Source organism: Myotis myotis, unplaced genomic scaffold (assembly GCF_014108235.1).
Source record: "Myotis myotis isolate mMyoMyo1 unplaced genomic scaffold, mMyoMyo1.p scaffold_m19_p_3, whole genome shotgun sequence".
Lineage (NCBI taxonomy): Eukaryota > Metazoa > Chordata > Mammalia > Chiroptera > Vespertilionidae > Myotis > Myotis myotis.
This window is the reverse complement of record NW_023416335.1, coordinates 11450923-11467570: the sequence shown is the minus strand read 5'-3', so window position 1 is coordinate 11467570 and position 16648 is coordinate 11450923. Positions and strand designations below refer to the sequence as shown.

The window sequence follows — 16648 nt, the reverse complement described above, 5'->3', positions numbered from 1 at the left end:
CATGACATTTCTTTGGCTTCTTGAATTTTCATTTTGCTTTCACTCCTTCTAATTACAGATTTGAGATGTCTACATTATACCAACAAGGAATAGCAATCAGTTCAGAAGAGAACACTGTGAACTATACCTTATGTATTTAAAGCACTTTATCATTATATAGAGCACCTACACACACACAGTGTCTCATGTGATCCTCACAACAACCCTGTGAGGTAGGTGTCCAGACGTCCATTTCACAGGGAAGGGAGTGGAAGTGGTGAGATACATACAGGCACACTACTCAGAATTCTAGATCCTAATGCTGTGAATCCTGGGACTATGTGTTAAATCTTGAAGGAAGGAGGAGTTGTGAAAATGTGACCTGTTAATAGAGAGTCAAGAATGACATGGAATCTCACATATTTCCTATTCTTTTTTCTTGATCATCCTTTTCTAACCTTTTCTCCTTTCTCATTTTTAGCCCTTTTTTCACCTACACAAAATATTTCCAGTTCTACTGAAATATTTCTTTTCTCCAGGATCTATATTGGATATTTATAGCACAAGATATAAAGAGCTTTTTAGAATTAAAAAAAAAAATTATCAGCATTATTTTTTAATGACAAAAAAATTCTTACTTGAAATGGCCAGGTAATTTAAGAAAACAAGTTTTGGTTTTTATTCAAATGTGTTGAATGAACTGTTACCTCACTATAAAACTTGAAAAAAAAATGCTGTAATTTGGTAAGAAGACAAGAAGGTACACTAAGCAAATCAAAATCAATTTATCTTTTTAATATCCTAAGGAATTAAAAAATCCTGATCTCCTCTAAACTCCGATAGAGCCCTGTTCTTCCTCCAATACAGTTCCACTGTATTTTATAATTGCCTATTTACATGTCTATGTCTTTCAGGAATAATTAGCTGAGTAAGGCCAGCTACAACAGCAAACTTATTAGCTGTGAAGTTCAGCTCCAGGAGGTATAGGATAAACATACGTTGAATGAATGAATGAATGAATGAATGAATGAATGAATGAATGGATTTTCTTTTATGTTATCCCTATTACTGGCTGAGGCATGTTTTTGAAAGTAAAGAACCCACATTTAGTCCATACCCACGGGATTTCTCTTAGAACCCAATGGGCTAAATTGGTTCGGCAAGCACTTGATGAGTGGGTGGCAGAGGATTCCTTGCCTGGCGCTGAGGGCCGGTTGGAAAACATGCCAGTCAGTACAATGGAAGGGATACCAGTTAGGGATACTAGGGGATGCTAGCGATGGTGGGATACTAGAGTGGGGAGAGGTATGAGCTTATGCTCATAAAAGAGGCCCAAACAGCACCCAGGACCAGGAGAGGAAGCCGTGAGGAAGCTGGGCACCACGCGGGAACCAAAGTCGTTTGGAGGAGCCACAAAGGGATCTTGGAGTCAGCTGTAGTGGTGACTTGTCCAGAGGTGAAGGGCCTTTTAAGGAGATGGTAGCAGAAGGTGTCCCGTCAACCCACCTGATCTTAAAAGGGTCCTGCCCTAATATGATCAGGGAGTGATACCGGTCCTGACACGTATATAAAAGAGGAAATCAATTATTATTTGTATTATATTTAAATCATGCCTGAAAAAACATAAGACTGTATATTAAAATAATTTAATATACATTTTTATATATCAGAATTAATTGAAGATGTGGGGAATCAGGCACTTTCATATAGAATAAATTGGTACAATCTTTTAGGAGCCATTTTCAAGAATCCATCAAATTGCAAAATGCATGTCATTTTTGAACTATTGATTCTACTTCTGGAAAATTCTCTCTATTAAAAAATATTCCCACAAGATCATGTATAAGAATGCTGTATGTAGCATTGTTTATTAAAGCCAATTCAAAGCAAACAAAATCTTCAAGTGTTCATGGCTAGTGGATTGAATATTATGATAATTATGGTACAGCTGTACAATGGAATGATGTATAGCCATTGAGAACAAAAAGGTAGAGCCATATGTACTGACATGGGCAGATGACTGCCATATTAACTTTAAGTGAAAAGCAGAACATACTGTATAGATGTTTGTGTATATGATTCTTTCTTTTTGAAACATCATAGAGTTATATACTCTCTGTGGAGTCTGAAGGCTATATATACTTATACACAGAAATATCTCTCTTAATGCTTTCTCAAAGAAAGAATGCACATGAACTTCAAACATCCAGGAAAATATCTAAAATTGAAAACATTTCTGAACACATCTAAAAAGCATTTGATAACCGGAGGCAACAGAAAGAACACTGTGTGAATGTGTTTGATTTACAGACTACAAAATAAAGAAGTCCTGTATTTGCCAAGATTAACCAGTCATAGTTAAGTAGCTCAGAGAAAGTCTCAAGGAAAGGAGAAAAGGATATAAAAAAGAACCAAAGACAAAGGTAGAGATAATGATAGAGAAAAACATAAAGATAGGGAAGAATGAGTTATACAAGGAGCTCAACTGAAAATAAATGGATGACAAGGAGAAAGGGGAAAATGTGGAAGAAAGTATACAGTAGATCAAAGTGATCAAAGGAAAAAAGATATACTAATGTTTTCACTATCTTAATATAATAACACCACCAATAATTATTGAATAACACTAAAGCACTGTGAGGAGACACACAATGCTAGTGTTACTTAATTCAAGGGCAAAGAGATCAAAAATGCAACATTGATGGAAAGGCCATATTGTTACACATACTTTAATGCCTGGCATTCACAATAATGATTCTAAATTGTCTAAAGGTGGCATCTACACACAGAATTAGGTTAAAATAATTACTTTTGTTAATGCAGAGAAACTGGTACTGAATTTTTAAATTAAAATTATTATGGAAAAGTGCTAGCTAGCTCTGTTTGTATGTTAAAGGATTTGTCATAATCTGTGTATTGAGTCTACTTCTGGAAAATTCTCTATTAAAAATATTCCCACAAAATCATGTATGAGAATGCTCTATGTAGCATAGTTTATTAAACCCAAATCAAAGCAAGCAAAAATCTTCAAGTGCTCATGACTAGTGGATTGAATAACATATTATAGTAATTGTTGTATAGCTGTACAATGGAATAATGTGTAGCCACTGAGAGTAAAAATGTAGTCATATATACTACTGACATGGGTAAAGATTATGATCCATGTGTATGTGTACCAGCTATTCCCACAGACATATACACACACATCGCAAGTAGCTCCTATTGGGAATACATGGGAGCAATCCGTGAATTCTGAGAAGTAGGGATTCCTTATTCCTTTCCATAATCCTTTTATTATATCTGTGTAGATTTGGCGAAGGCAATGATTGCCTATGGCATATGGAAGACATCTCGTCTAATATTAGTTTGGAAGGCCCAATTTACAGATTCTCTACATTGCAATATGAGGTTAGCCTCCATCGAACAGAGATTCCTTTTGTGAAATCTCTTCTTTTGTAGTTTTGAAGGACTCTTACATAGAATACCACCTTTCACATTTTTAGTTAAATAAAACAAAACACAAAACCCCCAGCCACCTGAGAGTTAGTCTGTCAGGGTTCTTAGATTGTCCAGATTCCTATATTAATATTTCTGTTAGCTCAGGTAACAGGTAAGGTGGCTGTAATTGTTCCTTCAACGGATAGGAATTGGCTTGAAAATTGAACAATTTTCTACATGGAATTTTTAGAAAATTGTGCTCATCACAAAACCAAAACACAAATGGGTAATGAGATTCAACGTGTTGTACAATTTTAATCTACTTGTTTTACTCCAATTAGCACAGTGTGACTGTAGAAAACGGGGGCTGACTTCCACAGACGCTCCACGGATCAGAGCTGAAGCTCTTCCTCAGCACTGCCTCAAGCCCAGACCACTACTATCAACGCTTGTTTATTACAGAGGTGCGCAGAAAAAAAAACAGAAAAACAAGAAACTATAAACTTACATGCCATGCTTCTACTCCCTTTTTCCCCTTTCTGGCCTTTTTGTCCAGGATTTCCTTGGGGGAAAATAGAAAAAGAAAACAAACAAACAAACAAAATAAAAAAACACTTTAAAAATTCTAACAATTCACAATGCTTGCTTTAAATGGAGACAGAACATTACAGAGCAATCTAAAATATCACTTTATAACAACCTAGAGAATTCAAATATAATGCTAATGTTGATGATGATGATGATATTATTTGAGAAGCCCTATTACAAACCTGGCACTGTTCTGGGTATAACCTTTGCACACATTATCTTAAATAATGTACAAGGGCATTAAATGTCCATTTTCCTAAAAGCAGGCAAAACTAAGGTATAATCAACTGGGTTTGGGCTTATTCATCTTTTTTTAAAAAATAAATATTCCTGTTTCTTTTTTTAAAATATATTTTTACTAGAGGGCCAATGCATGAAATTCTTGCACGGGTAGGGTCCCTAGGCCTGGCCGGCAATCAGGGTCGATCTGTGGGGCAACCAGGGGGCGATTGGGGGGCCTCTGCTGGCACTCGCCCTGGCCAGCCTGGCACCACCCGCTTGCCAGACTATCCCCCCACAGCAGCTGCCAGTCTCCTCCCTCTGTGGGGTGACTGACAGGGCAACCGGGGGTTGGGGGCCCTGTTGGCACCCTCCTTGGCTGGCCTGGGGCCTGCGGGCTGGGGTAGCTCCTCCGTTGAGCATCTGCCCCCTGGTGGCCAGTGCGCATCATAGTGACTGGTCATTCTACTGGTTGTTCCTCCATTAGGTCGATTTGCATATTAGGCTTTTATTATATAGGACTGATTTCAGAAAGGAAGAGGTAGAGAGAAAAACAAACATCAATGGTGAGAGAAAATCATGGATTGGCTGCCTCCTGCATGCCCCGATTGGGGATCGAGCCTGTAACCCAGTCATGTGCACTGACTGGGAATCAAACCGTGACCTCCTGGTTCATAGGTCCACATTGAACTACTGAGCCATGCTGGCTGGTGGTATTCATCGTAGTTGTTCTCTTGACTTTGCCTTCCTCCCTACCCCAGGAATCCTGGAATCTTCCACCTCAGTCTAAACTGTGTTGTTCTATTCCCATTAGAATTTATCTGTCTTGTTTTCTATCTCCTTAGACTGGTACATCCCAAAGACTGGGCTGTGAATGAATTTCTGGGAGTGCAATCCCTGACCTATTGAATCAGAAATGCTGGGGGTCAAGCCTGGCAAGCTGTTTTAACAGGCCCTACAGATGATTCTGCTGTCTGCTCAAGTTTGAGAACCACAAACCCAAAGAAATTCCATGCATATTTCAGGTCTGTGCTAACACTAACATGTTTTGCTGTACAGAATCAATCATTCTCTACTCTCTATTCCCATAGCATTTTGTCCTGCTTCCTACAGGCTTATGACTTAGCACATTGCATCAGAGCTAACTGCTTCTGCATTTCTCTGTCACCTGATCCTTGACGGAAGCGACTATGCTATATTTATCCTGAACACACAGTAAACTCTCACAAAATTGTGTTGACTGGGTGCATGAATGAATGAATGCCCTTCCAAGTACTTGTGCTAGTGGGCATTTGTTTAACTTTAGGGCTCTAAAAGTAGAAAAATGCCTAAAACTTGTAAAAGCTATAGCTAAAAACCAACATGTATACACAGCTTGCTTTATGAAAGAAATTGTTTGAAGCACTTTAAGGAATCTATTTATTACTTATAGTTCATAGTATATATTCATTTATAAAATTAATCATTATGATTTAATGTTAATAGGAAGTTACAAATAAACTGTACCAGAAAGAGACCCAAACAAAATCTTACCATGATTTGTTTTTTATAGAAAGTCTAAAACATGGGGTCCTCTTATTAGCACTGTTTTGTAGATAAGAAAACTGAGGCACAGAGAGGCTAAGTGTGTGGAGAGGTAGGATTCAGTTATAGGATTCAAATATGTACTATCTCTGTAAGATACAAATATATACTATACTACCCCTGTTTTTCCCAAAAGGGCAAAGAAAATATTATACATGGAATAACTATGTGCCCCCATGCAATTCAAGACCAAGCCACTTTGACAAATGTTTAACCCCCCAAATGAACAATCTAAGATTAGATATTTCACATAAACTTTACAGAATAATCATTTTAATTAAACTTTTTAAAAATATATATATTTCTTGTATTTATTTCAGAGAGGAAGGGAAAGGGAGAGAGATGGAAACATCAATGATGAGAGAGAATCACTGATTGGCTGTCTCCTGCATGTCCCCTACTGGGGATCGAGCCCACAACCTGGGCATGTGCCCTTGACTGGAATCAAACTCGGGACCCCTTAGTCCACAGGCCGACACTCTATTCACTGAGCCAAATCAGCCAGGGCTAAACAAACTTTAAAAAGTGTAGTCATTGTGAGGAAATTTCTGGAAGATAACTCCTCAAGGGTGGGAAACTAGCTTGTCTTGTGTCCTCGCCTGCAAGCACAGTATATGAGGCCATGTAGGCACTCAGTTAATGAGGTAAGCTATTTCTCCTCTAATAGGGCAATTTGTGCTATAGTTATTCTGGGGTTTATTCCTAACTTCTTCCCTGACCACTTACACAGGAAAGTTGTGCAAAGTTAACAGACTGTTGGGAGAACAGTCTGGCTCTCTTTAACATTCCTAAAATTTCTGTGTCATTTCCTCTTTTTGTATAAATTTCTAGAAAGACAAATTAGTTCATCATAAAATTAATCATTATAAACTGCACCAGAAAGAGTCCCAAACAAAATATTACCATGATTTGCCCAGGATCCTATCTAATAAAGGGGGAATATGCTAATTGACCCTCACACCGTTGTAAAGATGGCAGTGCCCACAGCCAATAAGGGAATATGCTAATTGACTGCCATGCCCTCAAAGATGGCGGCGCCCACAGCCAATAAGGAGGGAATATGCTAATTGACTGCTACACCTTCAAATGTGGTGGTGCCCACAGCCACAAGATGGCGGTACCCAGTCCCCTCAGCCTCGTCAGGGCAGTAGGCCTACCTCTGGAGGTCCCCAGTCCCCTCAGTCCCCAGCCTCCCAGGGGTGGGCAAACTTTTTGACTCGAGGGCCACAATGGGTTCTTAAACTGGACCGGAGGGCCGGAACAAAAGCATGGATGGAGTGTTTGTGTGAACTAATATAAATTCAAAGTAAACATCATTACATAAAAGGGTACGGTCTTTTTTTTTCAATAGTTTTATTCATTTCAAATGGGCCGGATCCGGCCCGCGGGCCGTAGTTTGCCCACGGCTGCTCTAAACCCATAGGATGAACATCACCAAGAGTGAACCCTAATGTAAACTGTGAACTTTAATTAGTAATAATGTATCAATACTGGTTTGTCATTTGTAACAAATGCACCACACTAAGGCAAGTTATGAATAATAGTGGTAACTGGCCTGGCCAGTTTTTGAGTTTTGACCTATGAACCCAGAGGTCACAGTTAGATTCCCAGTCAGGGTACATGCCCAGGTTGCGGACTCAATCCCCAGTAGTGGGTGTGCAGGAGGCAGCCGATCAATGATCCTCTCATCACTGATTTTTCTGTTTCTCCCTCCTCCTTTCCTTCCTCTCTGAAATCAACAAAAATATATTTAAAAAATAAAAATAATTGTGGTAACTGTACGTGGATAGGTGGCATATGGAAAGTATATATTTTTTGTGCAATTATTCTAGAAACCTAAAACTATTCTAAAAAACATACTCTATTTTTTAAAAATGATAAAGATCATATTCTCTTGGTCATAATTTACTTTAAATTAGGAAAAAATAAACCTGTTCAAGTCTAAATGTCTGTGCAAAGTTCATAATTCAAGTTTAAGCTACTGACTAGTGTAAGGAATAGAAATAATATCATGTATATAAATCTTAAATGACAGGAATAATGTTGATTATTAAGTAGTAATATGTAATAGCAGGCAGTTTATCTTGCATAGGATAGGATTTCAGGCTCATCTGTGTTTTTCTAAATATACCTTGAGAGGGTTTGGCTGGTTTTGGTTAAAGAAATATTTACACTTTGCTTGTTTGTCTTTGCCAGTCTTTTCCCTCTCTTTGTTCTAAAATAGATACCATTCTTCATGGTGATTTATGGTTGTGTGGAGTTTATAAATCCTCTGTTGTTGTTGTTTAACATTTTCCTTTGGGACATAGAAACTTTCCTCAGGAGAATAATAATTTCAAAATGTATCAGACCACTAAATATACTGCATTTGAGGGCTACTATTCATACTGTGATGACCATTGTTATGTAAGAAGCTGAAAAAATACCTATGATCCAGTATTTATTTTACATATTCTATGAAGAAAATACATTATCGTAATACCTGGCCTCCCAGTCTTTCCTGCTGGTCCTATGAATCCTCGACTTCCAGGAAAGCCAATCGATCCACGATCACCTTTAAGACCTGGAGGACCTGCATGGTTAATGAATAAAAAATAAATAAATAATAATTTATTTTTCATTTAGACTCCAGAGTATAACGAAACAATATAGTTTCATTAGTGAATATGATATAGCTAACTCTCCAAGTAATAGTATCTTTCCTAAAATTCCATATACTATATCTATACAGTAAGTAGAAACATTCATTTTACATCTAAATAGTAGGTAGTAACATTATTAGTACATTGTAGGTTTTCAATAAATAACATTGTTATTACAAATAAAAACATATCAGGGGGAAAAAGTCTTGGCGTTTTAACCAGAGGGTTTATGTTACCTAATCAGGAATCTTCAAATGGCAGGATTTGCTGTAACTATTAATGATAACTATAATGATATATATCTGTATATATATATATGGTGTATACACAGTATGCATATATACAGTTGTATACATAGCATACAGCCTAAAAAAGACCTGATATCAGTTCTTAAAACAGGCTGATAGGTTAATATTTATACCTTTCTTCATTCTCCAAGCAAGGCAGTCAGACCTTTGCACTTGCAAGTATTAAGATCTGTCTCTCAAATTTACAAATAAAAACTGACTCTGAACTTTCTTTTTTTCTTTATCTTAGAACATTCTCCACTTTTTATAGCGTGCCACTCACTGGTGACTCCCATGTTGACCATTTTCTCCATTAATCCAACCATAACATACGAGCATGCACATTGTTCCAGTCCCTGCCCATTCTGGAGTTACAAAGGCTCTTATCCAAACAGATCTTCCAGTGTGGAGACAGATGGTACCAAAGTTAACAGATAAACATAGGAGGTAATTTTGGAGATTAAAATTTTAGGAAAACAAAGAAATGTAATAGAGAATGCCTCTGGGGATCAGAAAGAGCCTCTCCAATGACGGCCCACTGAGTACATCAGAGTGACCTTCAGAATACAGCTGTTCAGGGGAGAACCAAGATGGCGGCATAGGTTAACGCCGGAGTTTGCTGCTTTGAACAACTACTTCAAAAGTGAAACCAAAAAACGGAAGGGACAGCACCCAGAACCACAGGAACGCTGGCTGAGTGGAAGTCCTACAACTAGGAGGAAAGAGAAACGCATACGGACACTCAGAGGAGGCGCAGTGCTGAAGTCAAATTCTGAGGTGCGGAGTGCTCGGAGCGGGCTGGCGGCGGAGGGCGCAGTTGGCGTTTTCAATCGGGAGGGAGTCGCAGACTCTGAGCTCCAGATCCGGGCGAGTCTTTGGGGACCCAGACTCAAACGGGAGAAGCGGGACTGTCTGGCTTCGGTCAGAGCGAGTGCAGCTTTCTCTCCGAGCTTTGCAGCGGGTGCTGGGACTCAGAGAGGCAGAGCCCCTGGGGACAGGACTGAGAGCCGCCATAACTGCTCTCTCCGGCCCACCCTGTTGATCCTGTTCGACCCGCCCCGCCCAAGCCCTGCACACAGGCATTTGCCGGATAGCCTCAGGCAAACGCCAGATTAGCACCTCCCTAGAGGACAGAAGTTCTCTCACTGCTGACACAGCTGATTCTCATAGCCACTTGGCCTGGAGGTCAAACCCTCCCTGGAATTAGCTACAACAATCAAGATTTAACTATAAGACTGCGAACAAAGACCACTAGGGGGTGCACCAAGGAAGCATAACAAAATGCGGAGACAAAGAAACAGGACAAAATTGTCAATGGAAGATATAGAGTTCAGAACCACACTTTTAAGGTCTCTCAAGAACTGTTTAGAAGCCGCCGATAAACTTAATGAGATCTACAAGAAAACTAATGAGACCCTCGATCTTATATTGGGGAACCAACTAGAAATTAAGCATACACGAACTGAAATAACGAATATTATACAGACTCCCGACAGCAGACCAGAAGAGCGCAAGAATCAAGTCAATAATTTGAAATGTGAGGAAGCAAAAAACACCCAACCGGAAAAGCAAAATGAAAAAAGAATCCAAAAATGCGAGGATAGTGTAAGGAGCCTCTGGGACAGCTTCAAGCGTACCAACATCAGAATTATAGGGGTGCCAGAAGATGAGAGAGAGCAAGATATTGAAAACCTATTTGAAGAAATAATGACAGAAAACTTCCCCCACCTGGTGAAAGAAATGGACTTACAGGTCCAAGAAGCGCGGAGAACCCCAAACAAAAGGAATCCAAAGAGGACCACACCAAGACACATCATAATTAAAATGCCAAGAGCAAAAGATAAAGAGAGAATCTTAAAAACAGCAAGAGAAAGAAACCCAGTTACCTACAAGGGAATACCCATACGACTGTCAGCTGATTTCTCAACAGAAACTTTGCAGGCCAGAAGGCAGTGGCAAGAAATATTCAAAGTGATGAATACCAAGAACCTACAACCAAGATTACTTTATCCAGCAAAGCTATCATTCAGAATTGAAGGTCAGATAAAGAGCTTCACAGATAAGGAAAAGCTAAAGGAGTTCATCACCACCAAACCAGGATTATATGAAATGCTGAAAGGTATCCTTTAAGAAGAGGAAGAGGAAGAAAAAGGTAAAGATACAAATTATGAACAACAAATATGCATCTATCAACAAGTGAATCTAAGAATCAAGTGAATAAATAATCTGATGAACAGAATGAACTGTTGATTATAATAGAATCAGGGACATAGAAAGGGAATGGACTGACTATTCCTGGGGGGAAAGGGGTGTGGGAGATTCGGGAAGAGACTGGACAAAAATTGTGCACCTATAGATGAGGACAGTGGGTGGGGAGTGAGGACGGAGGGTGGGGCGGGAACTGGGAGGAGGGGAGTTATGGGGGGAAAAAAAAGAGGAACAAATGTAATAATCTGAACAATAAAGATTTAATTAAAAAAAAAAAAAAAAAAAAAAAAAAAAAAAAAAAAAAAAAAGAATACAGCTGTTCAACCAGAGAGTATGTTACCTTCTCAATAAGTGAACAAATGAATCCATAAAAAAGCACATGTGATACTAGAAATTACTCAACTGACAGGCCTCTATTATGGGATGTTTATGCCGACTCCATATAGCCCAATGGTTTGTTTAATGATGTCTGAAAATGTGACCCCTACATAAAAGTACCACTATTGAATTTTATTCCAAGAGATCAGATTCTCTGATCCTTTTAGGTAGCAATTAACTAATTCTCTGCAATAATCTGTGGCAAGAGGAAAGGATCTGGCACCTGCCTCTAATCCACAGGCAACACAAGTACATTTTACACAGAATCTCAGCTATGAAATCTTTTAAGGGGCCTTACACCTCATTTGATTCACGTCTGTCATTTTATAGAGGCAGGAACAGAAGACAGAGAGATCCAATTATTTATATAACGCTGGTCTGACCATGATTCACACATCCTGGGTCCCTAGCTCTCCATTGTGGCTTCTTTCTGTGGTCTAGCTGACTGGTTAAGAACACGGAACCTGTAGTCCTATCCATCTGGGTTCAAATACTGGCTCTGCCTCTTAGCTGCTGCTTGATTTCTGGCAGGCCACTTAACCTTCCTGGCATCTATAAAATGGTATATTATTTGTCCCTATATCACAAGGTTGATGTGATTATTAAAAGAGCTAATTAATGTAAAACACTTAGAAAAAGTGCCTGCCTTATGATAAATGCTTTCTTCGCCCTCCTTCTCCTCCTCCTTCTTTATAGTAATATAATTATTACTTCACCAGCCTTTTGTGAAGACTGCTAAATTTAGTTTTATTTAATGATATGTACATAGTTAGCAGTGCCATTTTTTTTAATTCATTGGCACAACATGTATATTTAGCAAGCACTGTCCCGAGGAAGCCTGAGGCGGGGCCTCTAGATCAGTCCGGCAGTAGGAGTGGGCTGGAATAAAGACAGGCCTGGAAATAAAGTCTGATACCACATGGTTCCCATACTCCAATATACAACATGAGGCTAGGGTTCATTTATCCTCCAGAGGCATGATTCCGTGGTGGAAAATACAGACCACATAAGGAAAGTCAACAGCCCCAGTGGAGGAGAATTTTGCAGCCAATGAGTCTTTGGTTCTCCCTCAAGGCATTTTATGAAGGTCATACCTCCTGTGCCTACAGGTCAGGCTCCCCTGTGATCTCATAATGGGAAGAAAGGCTACCAAGAGGTTTCTTTAGGAACTAGGAGGTGTTCTTCAAAGCATTCCCAATGTGATGAAATCACTCTAAAAGTGGCCCCCCCAAATCTCATGTGAGATCAGGAATCCTTGATCATGACACTCATCACCCTTATGTAATTACTTATCATACTGTAAGTTCTGTGAAGGCAGAAACTGCATTTCTGTGCATGGGATCCACAGAGGCCTATGAAGCACCAGGCACAGGGAAAGAACAGTATCTCAAGTAAAAGGCAATAATAGGTCCTTCTCCCTGGAATAACTCCGAGGAAATGACACTCTGAAATAAATTTCTATCATATTATTTTGAGGTAAAGCATATTTTAGCATAATATCCACCCTGTACATGAGTAAAATTGTGATGGTATTGATTACTTAAGACCACCAGCACAACCACTTAAGTTTCTCAGATTTTCATATTATTGGTGTGAGTCTAAGTGACTTTGACGTTGTCAAGCTGAGTTTAGTGGGTTTCATTAGATGTATAGGTGGAATTTTAATAAACTTGCTCAAATCAGGAAGTAGAATTATCCTGACAGTCCATTATATATTCTTAACTTCTTTATTCCAGTACCAACTATGGCCAGTTAGGCAATTTGGCAGAGGACAAAACAGAATGCGGCAATTACGGAAGGAGGAATTCATTAAGAGAGATGCTTGATGACTTGGGTACTTCTGCAACAGTACACCAAACCAAGTGGTGACCTAACCATCTAAAAGAGTCCACTTATCACCCCAACAAATGAAATCTTTCTGTTATGAGGGCCTGGATAATGCCTATCTGTGTACCGGTAAATGAGCAGTACCAACAGCAATAGACTAAGCTCTCACTACAAGAATCAAAGCAGCTTTGCCATGGCATTTGTTTATGGTATTAACTAGAGCTAAGGCTTGTAAATCCTTCTTTGTGTTTCATGCATCCATAGTTCAGAAAGAGCTGCAGAAGATGCTCCCAGATGAGGCTTTGCAGGGCAAGTTGTAACCCATTCTCCACTTTTATGGCTGAATTATAAAGCTGTGACAGTTGTACTCTGTGATGGAGGAGCTGACAGGCCTCTGACAATAGCAGCTCTGGCAGCTGACTACTACTGGTTATTTCACCTGCTTAGGCCATTAATGCACCATTATTAAGATCTGCTTAATGCTAGTCAAGTAGAAAGACTTTTCTGAATAAAGAATCTTCCCTGACAGTACTTTCAAATGCACACAAACAACCCATTATATATATATATATAATAGGTATTTATTTCTTTGAAATGATTTTTCTCACATAAACCTCATACAGCGACTTTTTTAACACAATGATGTAAAGGTCAGGCAGGTGTAAAATCCATGCTTTTCATTTTTAAAAATTATTTTTCTGATGTCACCTGGGGTGGTCAATACATTGATTGGAAAAAATAGTATTTCATATAATCAGAAGACAGAAAAATAAGATGAAGTATATGATATTTAGACACTTTTGTCAGCACAAACCATCTCGTTATAATTAGACCATGCAATATACTCCCCACTTTCAAAAAACATGTGGGTGTTTGATTTCTAGCCAAGAATAACATGACAATCATGTTATTGTTACTGTCTTCTTTATTTTCTTGAGATCAAAGAAAGTTTATGCTCTTTCGCCTTTTGTGTCTTCTACTATCTTCTTTCAAAATATTGCTTTTGATATTATAACATAGACAGAGAAAAATCATTTGAAACAGTCTTGCTCTAACTAAAATACAGAGAATGTCTGTCAGCACAGGAAAAAATCACCTGCATTCTAGTCAATATTTACATTTGGATTTCATAGGTTTATGCAGATATATTCCACTTAAGGGCTACACAAGATATGTAAGCGAACTTGCTTTTGACTTGTATTAATGAATATTTTTGTATCTCAAAAAGCAGATAACTTGCAAATATATTTAAAGTGAAGATGATTTTCATGTGCTCTTTCACATGTGATCTAAACCTAGATCACTGCCATATACTGTCTTCAGCCCATGGTACAGAGACTCCCTTCATTTATGAGGTTTATGAACCACCCCATGTGGTTGCTCTGGCTAAAGCGTTTAACTTTCTTCCGAATCAGTGTTTGCCATTCAGTACATTATAGTGATTAGGCTGCTGGAACAGGTAATGTGCCCTTCAATGCATACACACACTGCACACATACATGGACATGTATATGACTAAGTAGTTTCTATTATCATACCTATTGGACCTGGAAGGCCTGGTGGACCAGTTTCTCCAATGAAGCCTCTATCTCCTTTTTCACCTGGGGGTCCAGGTGGCCCTTTAAAAAAGAAATTACAATTACTGATCATAGTTTTTAAACAGGCAAAATGAACTTATTTGTTAAGACAATTGTATAAGTAAATCCAGAGTCTGTTATTTGTTACACAATAATGAAGAATAAATAAGAATGAAGCACACCCATATTGAGTAATGCAATGCCCTATTATGGTAAAAATGAGCCAGCCCTAAATTAGACAACCTAATTATGTATAAATATTTATGTGTGCCTAGCACTTTTCCAGGTTCTCAGAAGCAGGGGGCAGAGAAGAGACAATGAATCAATGATGGCGCAAACCCACAGTAGTATTATGCACATGCTTGGCATAATTCACTGTATTGAGTTCCATACTGTGTGGGAAATGTATAAGTAAGGACTTATAACTCATGACAGATACCCTCAAGGGAAACAAAACCACACATACTAGACAACCTAAACAATGTTGAAAGTGACAAACTCAGATATTTGGTAGGTTCAGATCAGCATGGGTAGCAATATTTGAAAAGGCTTTATTGAGGGAGTGGGATTTGCAGGATATTTTGAACACTGAATAGAATGACATGAAAGAGAATTCTGGGTAAGTGGGAGAGATGTGGGGAATGGCAGGCAGGTGAAAATGAATAAAGGAATAGTTTTTCAAGTAAAATATTAAGTATGATCCATATATATATATATATATATATATAATTGGAGGGGCTGCAGGGAATATTAATGACTAGTTGGCCTCACAATTACCAAGGTATCCCTCAGTACTGAGTTAGAGCAACACTTATACAGTCATTTGAATTTTTTGTGCCCAGTAAAACAGATATACGATATGTGGTGATCACTTCTTTAGAATGATGGTACTGAGCATGTCTTTAGAACCTAAAGGTATACTAACTAGTATTATCTCTTCTATACAGAGTGCACAGGGCAAAAATACCATTCCCTACCTTTAAAGCAAAACACTAAGCAATTTTTTCAGCTCCAAGAGGAAGAAACAAACCAGATGCATCATCCTATCTAATAATAGACAAATACGGTAATTGACCGTACCTTCGCTATGCCTCCCATTGGCTAATCAGTGAGATATGCAAATTAACACAACCAAGATGGCAGCCGGCAGCCACGCAGCTGAAGCAAGCAGGAGGCTTGCTTGCTCCAGTGATGGAGGAAGCCCAGGTTCCCTGCCTGCCGTGGCCTGGCTCTGAGCTCCGAAAGCAACAAAGTTTCAATTATAGAAGGTAAACAAACCCCAGATACCTGCTTTCAGCAGGCTGTGGCCACAGAGCTGGAGCAAGCAGGAGCCTGGCTCTCAGCTCCAGTGACAGCAACAAAGTTTCAATTATAGAAGGTAAATAAATCCCAGAATAAAAACAAAAAAGGAAAAAAGGAGAGGCTGGGAGCTTTAGTTGCCAGCCAGCCTGAAAACAGCCCTCAGTATCTCACCCAGACTGGCCAGGCACCCCAGTGGGGACCTCCACCCTAAAGGCGGTGTGGTCAGTCTGAAAACAGCCATCAGCCCCTCACCCAGGCTGGCCAGGCACCCCAGCAAGACCCCCACCCTGATCCGGGACATCCTTCAGGGCAAACCAGCCGGCCCCCACCCCTGCACCAGGCCTCTATCCTATATAGTAAAAGGGTAATATGCAAACTGACCCTAACAGCAGAAAGACTGGGAATGACTGGTCACTATGACACACACTGACCACCAGGGGGCAGACGCTCAATGCAGGAGCTGCCCTCTGGTGGTCAGGGCACTCCCACATGGGGGAGCTCTGCTCAGCCACAAGCCAGGCTGATGGCTGCTAGTACAGCGGTGGTGGTGGGAGCCTCTCCCGCCTCCTCAGCAGCACTAAGGATGTCCAACTGCAGCTTAGGCCTGCTCCCCATTGGC

At 39.5% G+C, this 16648-nt stretch overlaps 1 protein-coding gene across 2 annotated transcripts in view; it reads right to left on the bottom strand.

Annotated features, from left to right (window-relative positions):
* MSR1 (macrophage scavenger receptor 1) overlaps nt 1-16648 on the bottom strand; it is a 67279-nt gene that overhangs the window by 24139 nt on the left and 26492 nt on the right. Inside the window, exons 6-9 of one of the 2 annotated variants that reach the window (XM_036300125.1) lie at nt 14689-14769; nt 8291-8380; nt 3926-3979; nt 113-1535 (exon numbers count right to left, since the gene is read on the bottom strand). In XM_036300125.1, the coding sequence (XP_036156018.1) occupies nt 1534-1535; nt 3926-3979; nt 8291-8380; nt 14689-14769 (227 nt within the window). In that variant the 3' untranslated portion in view covers nt 113-1533. Of the gene's footprint in view, nt 1-112; nt 1536-3925; nt 3980-8290; nt 8381-14688; nt 14770-16648 lie in introns of those variants that run through there. The other variant, XM_036300124.1, reaches the window with a different exon arrangement.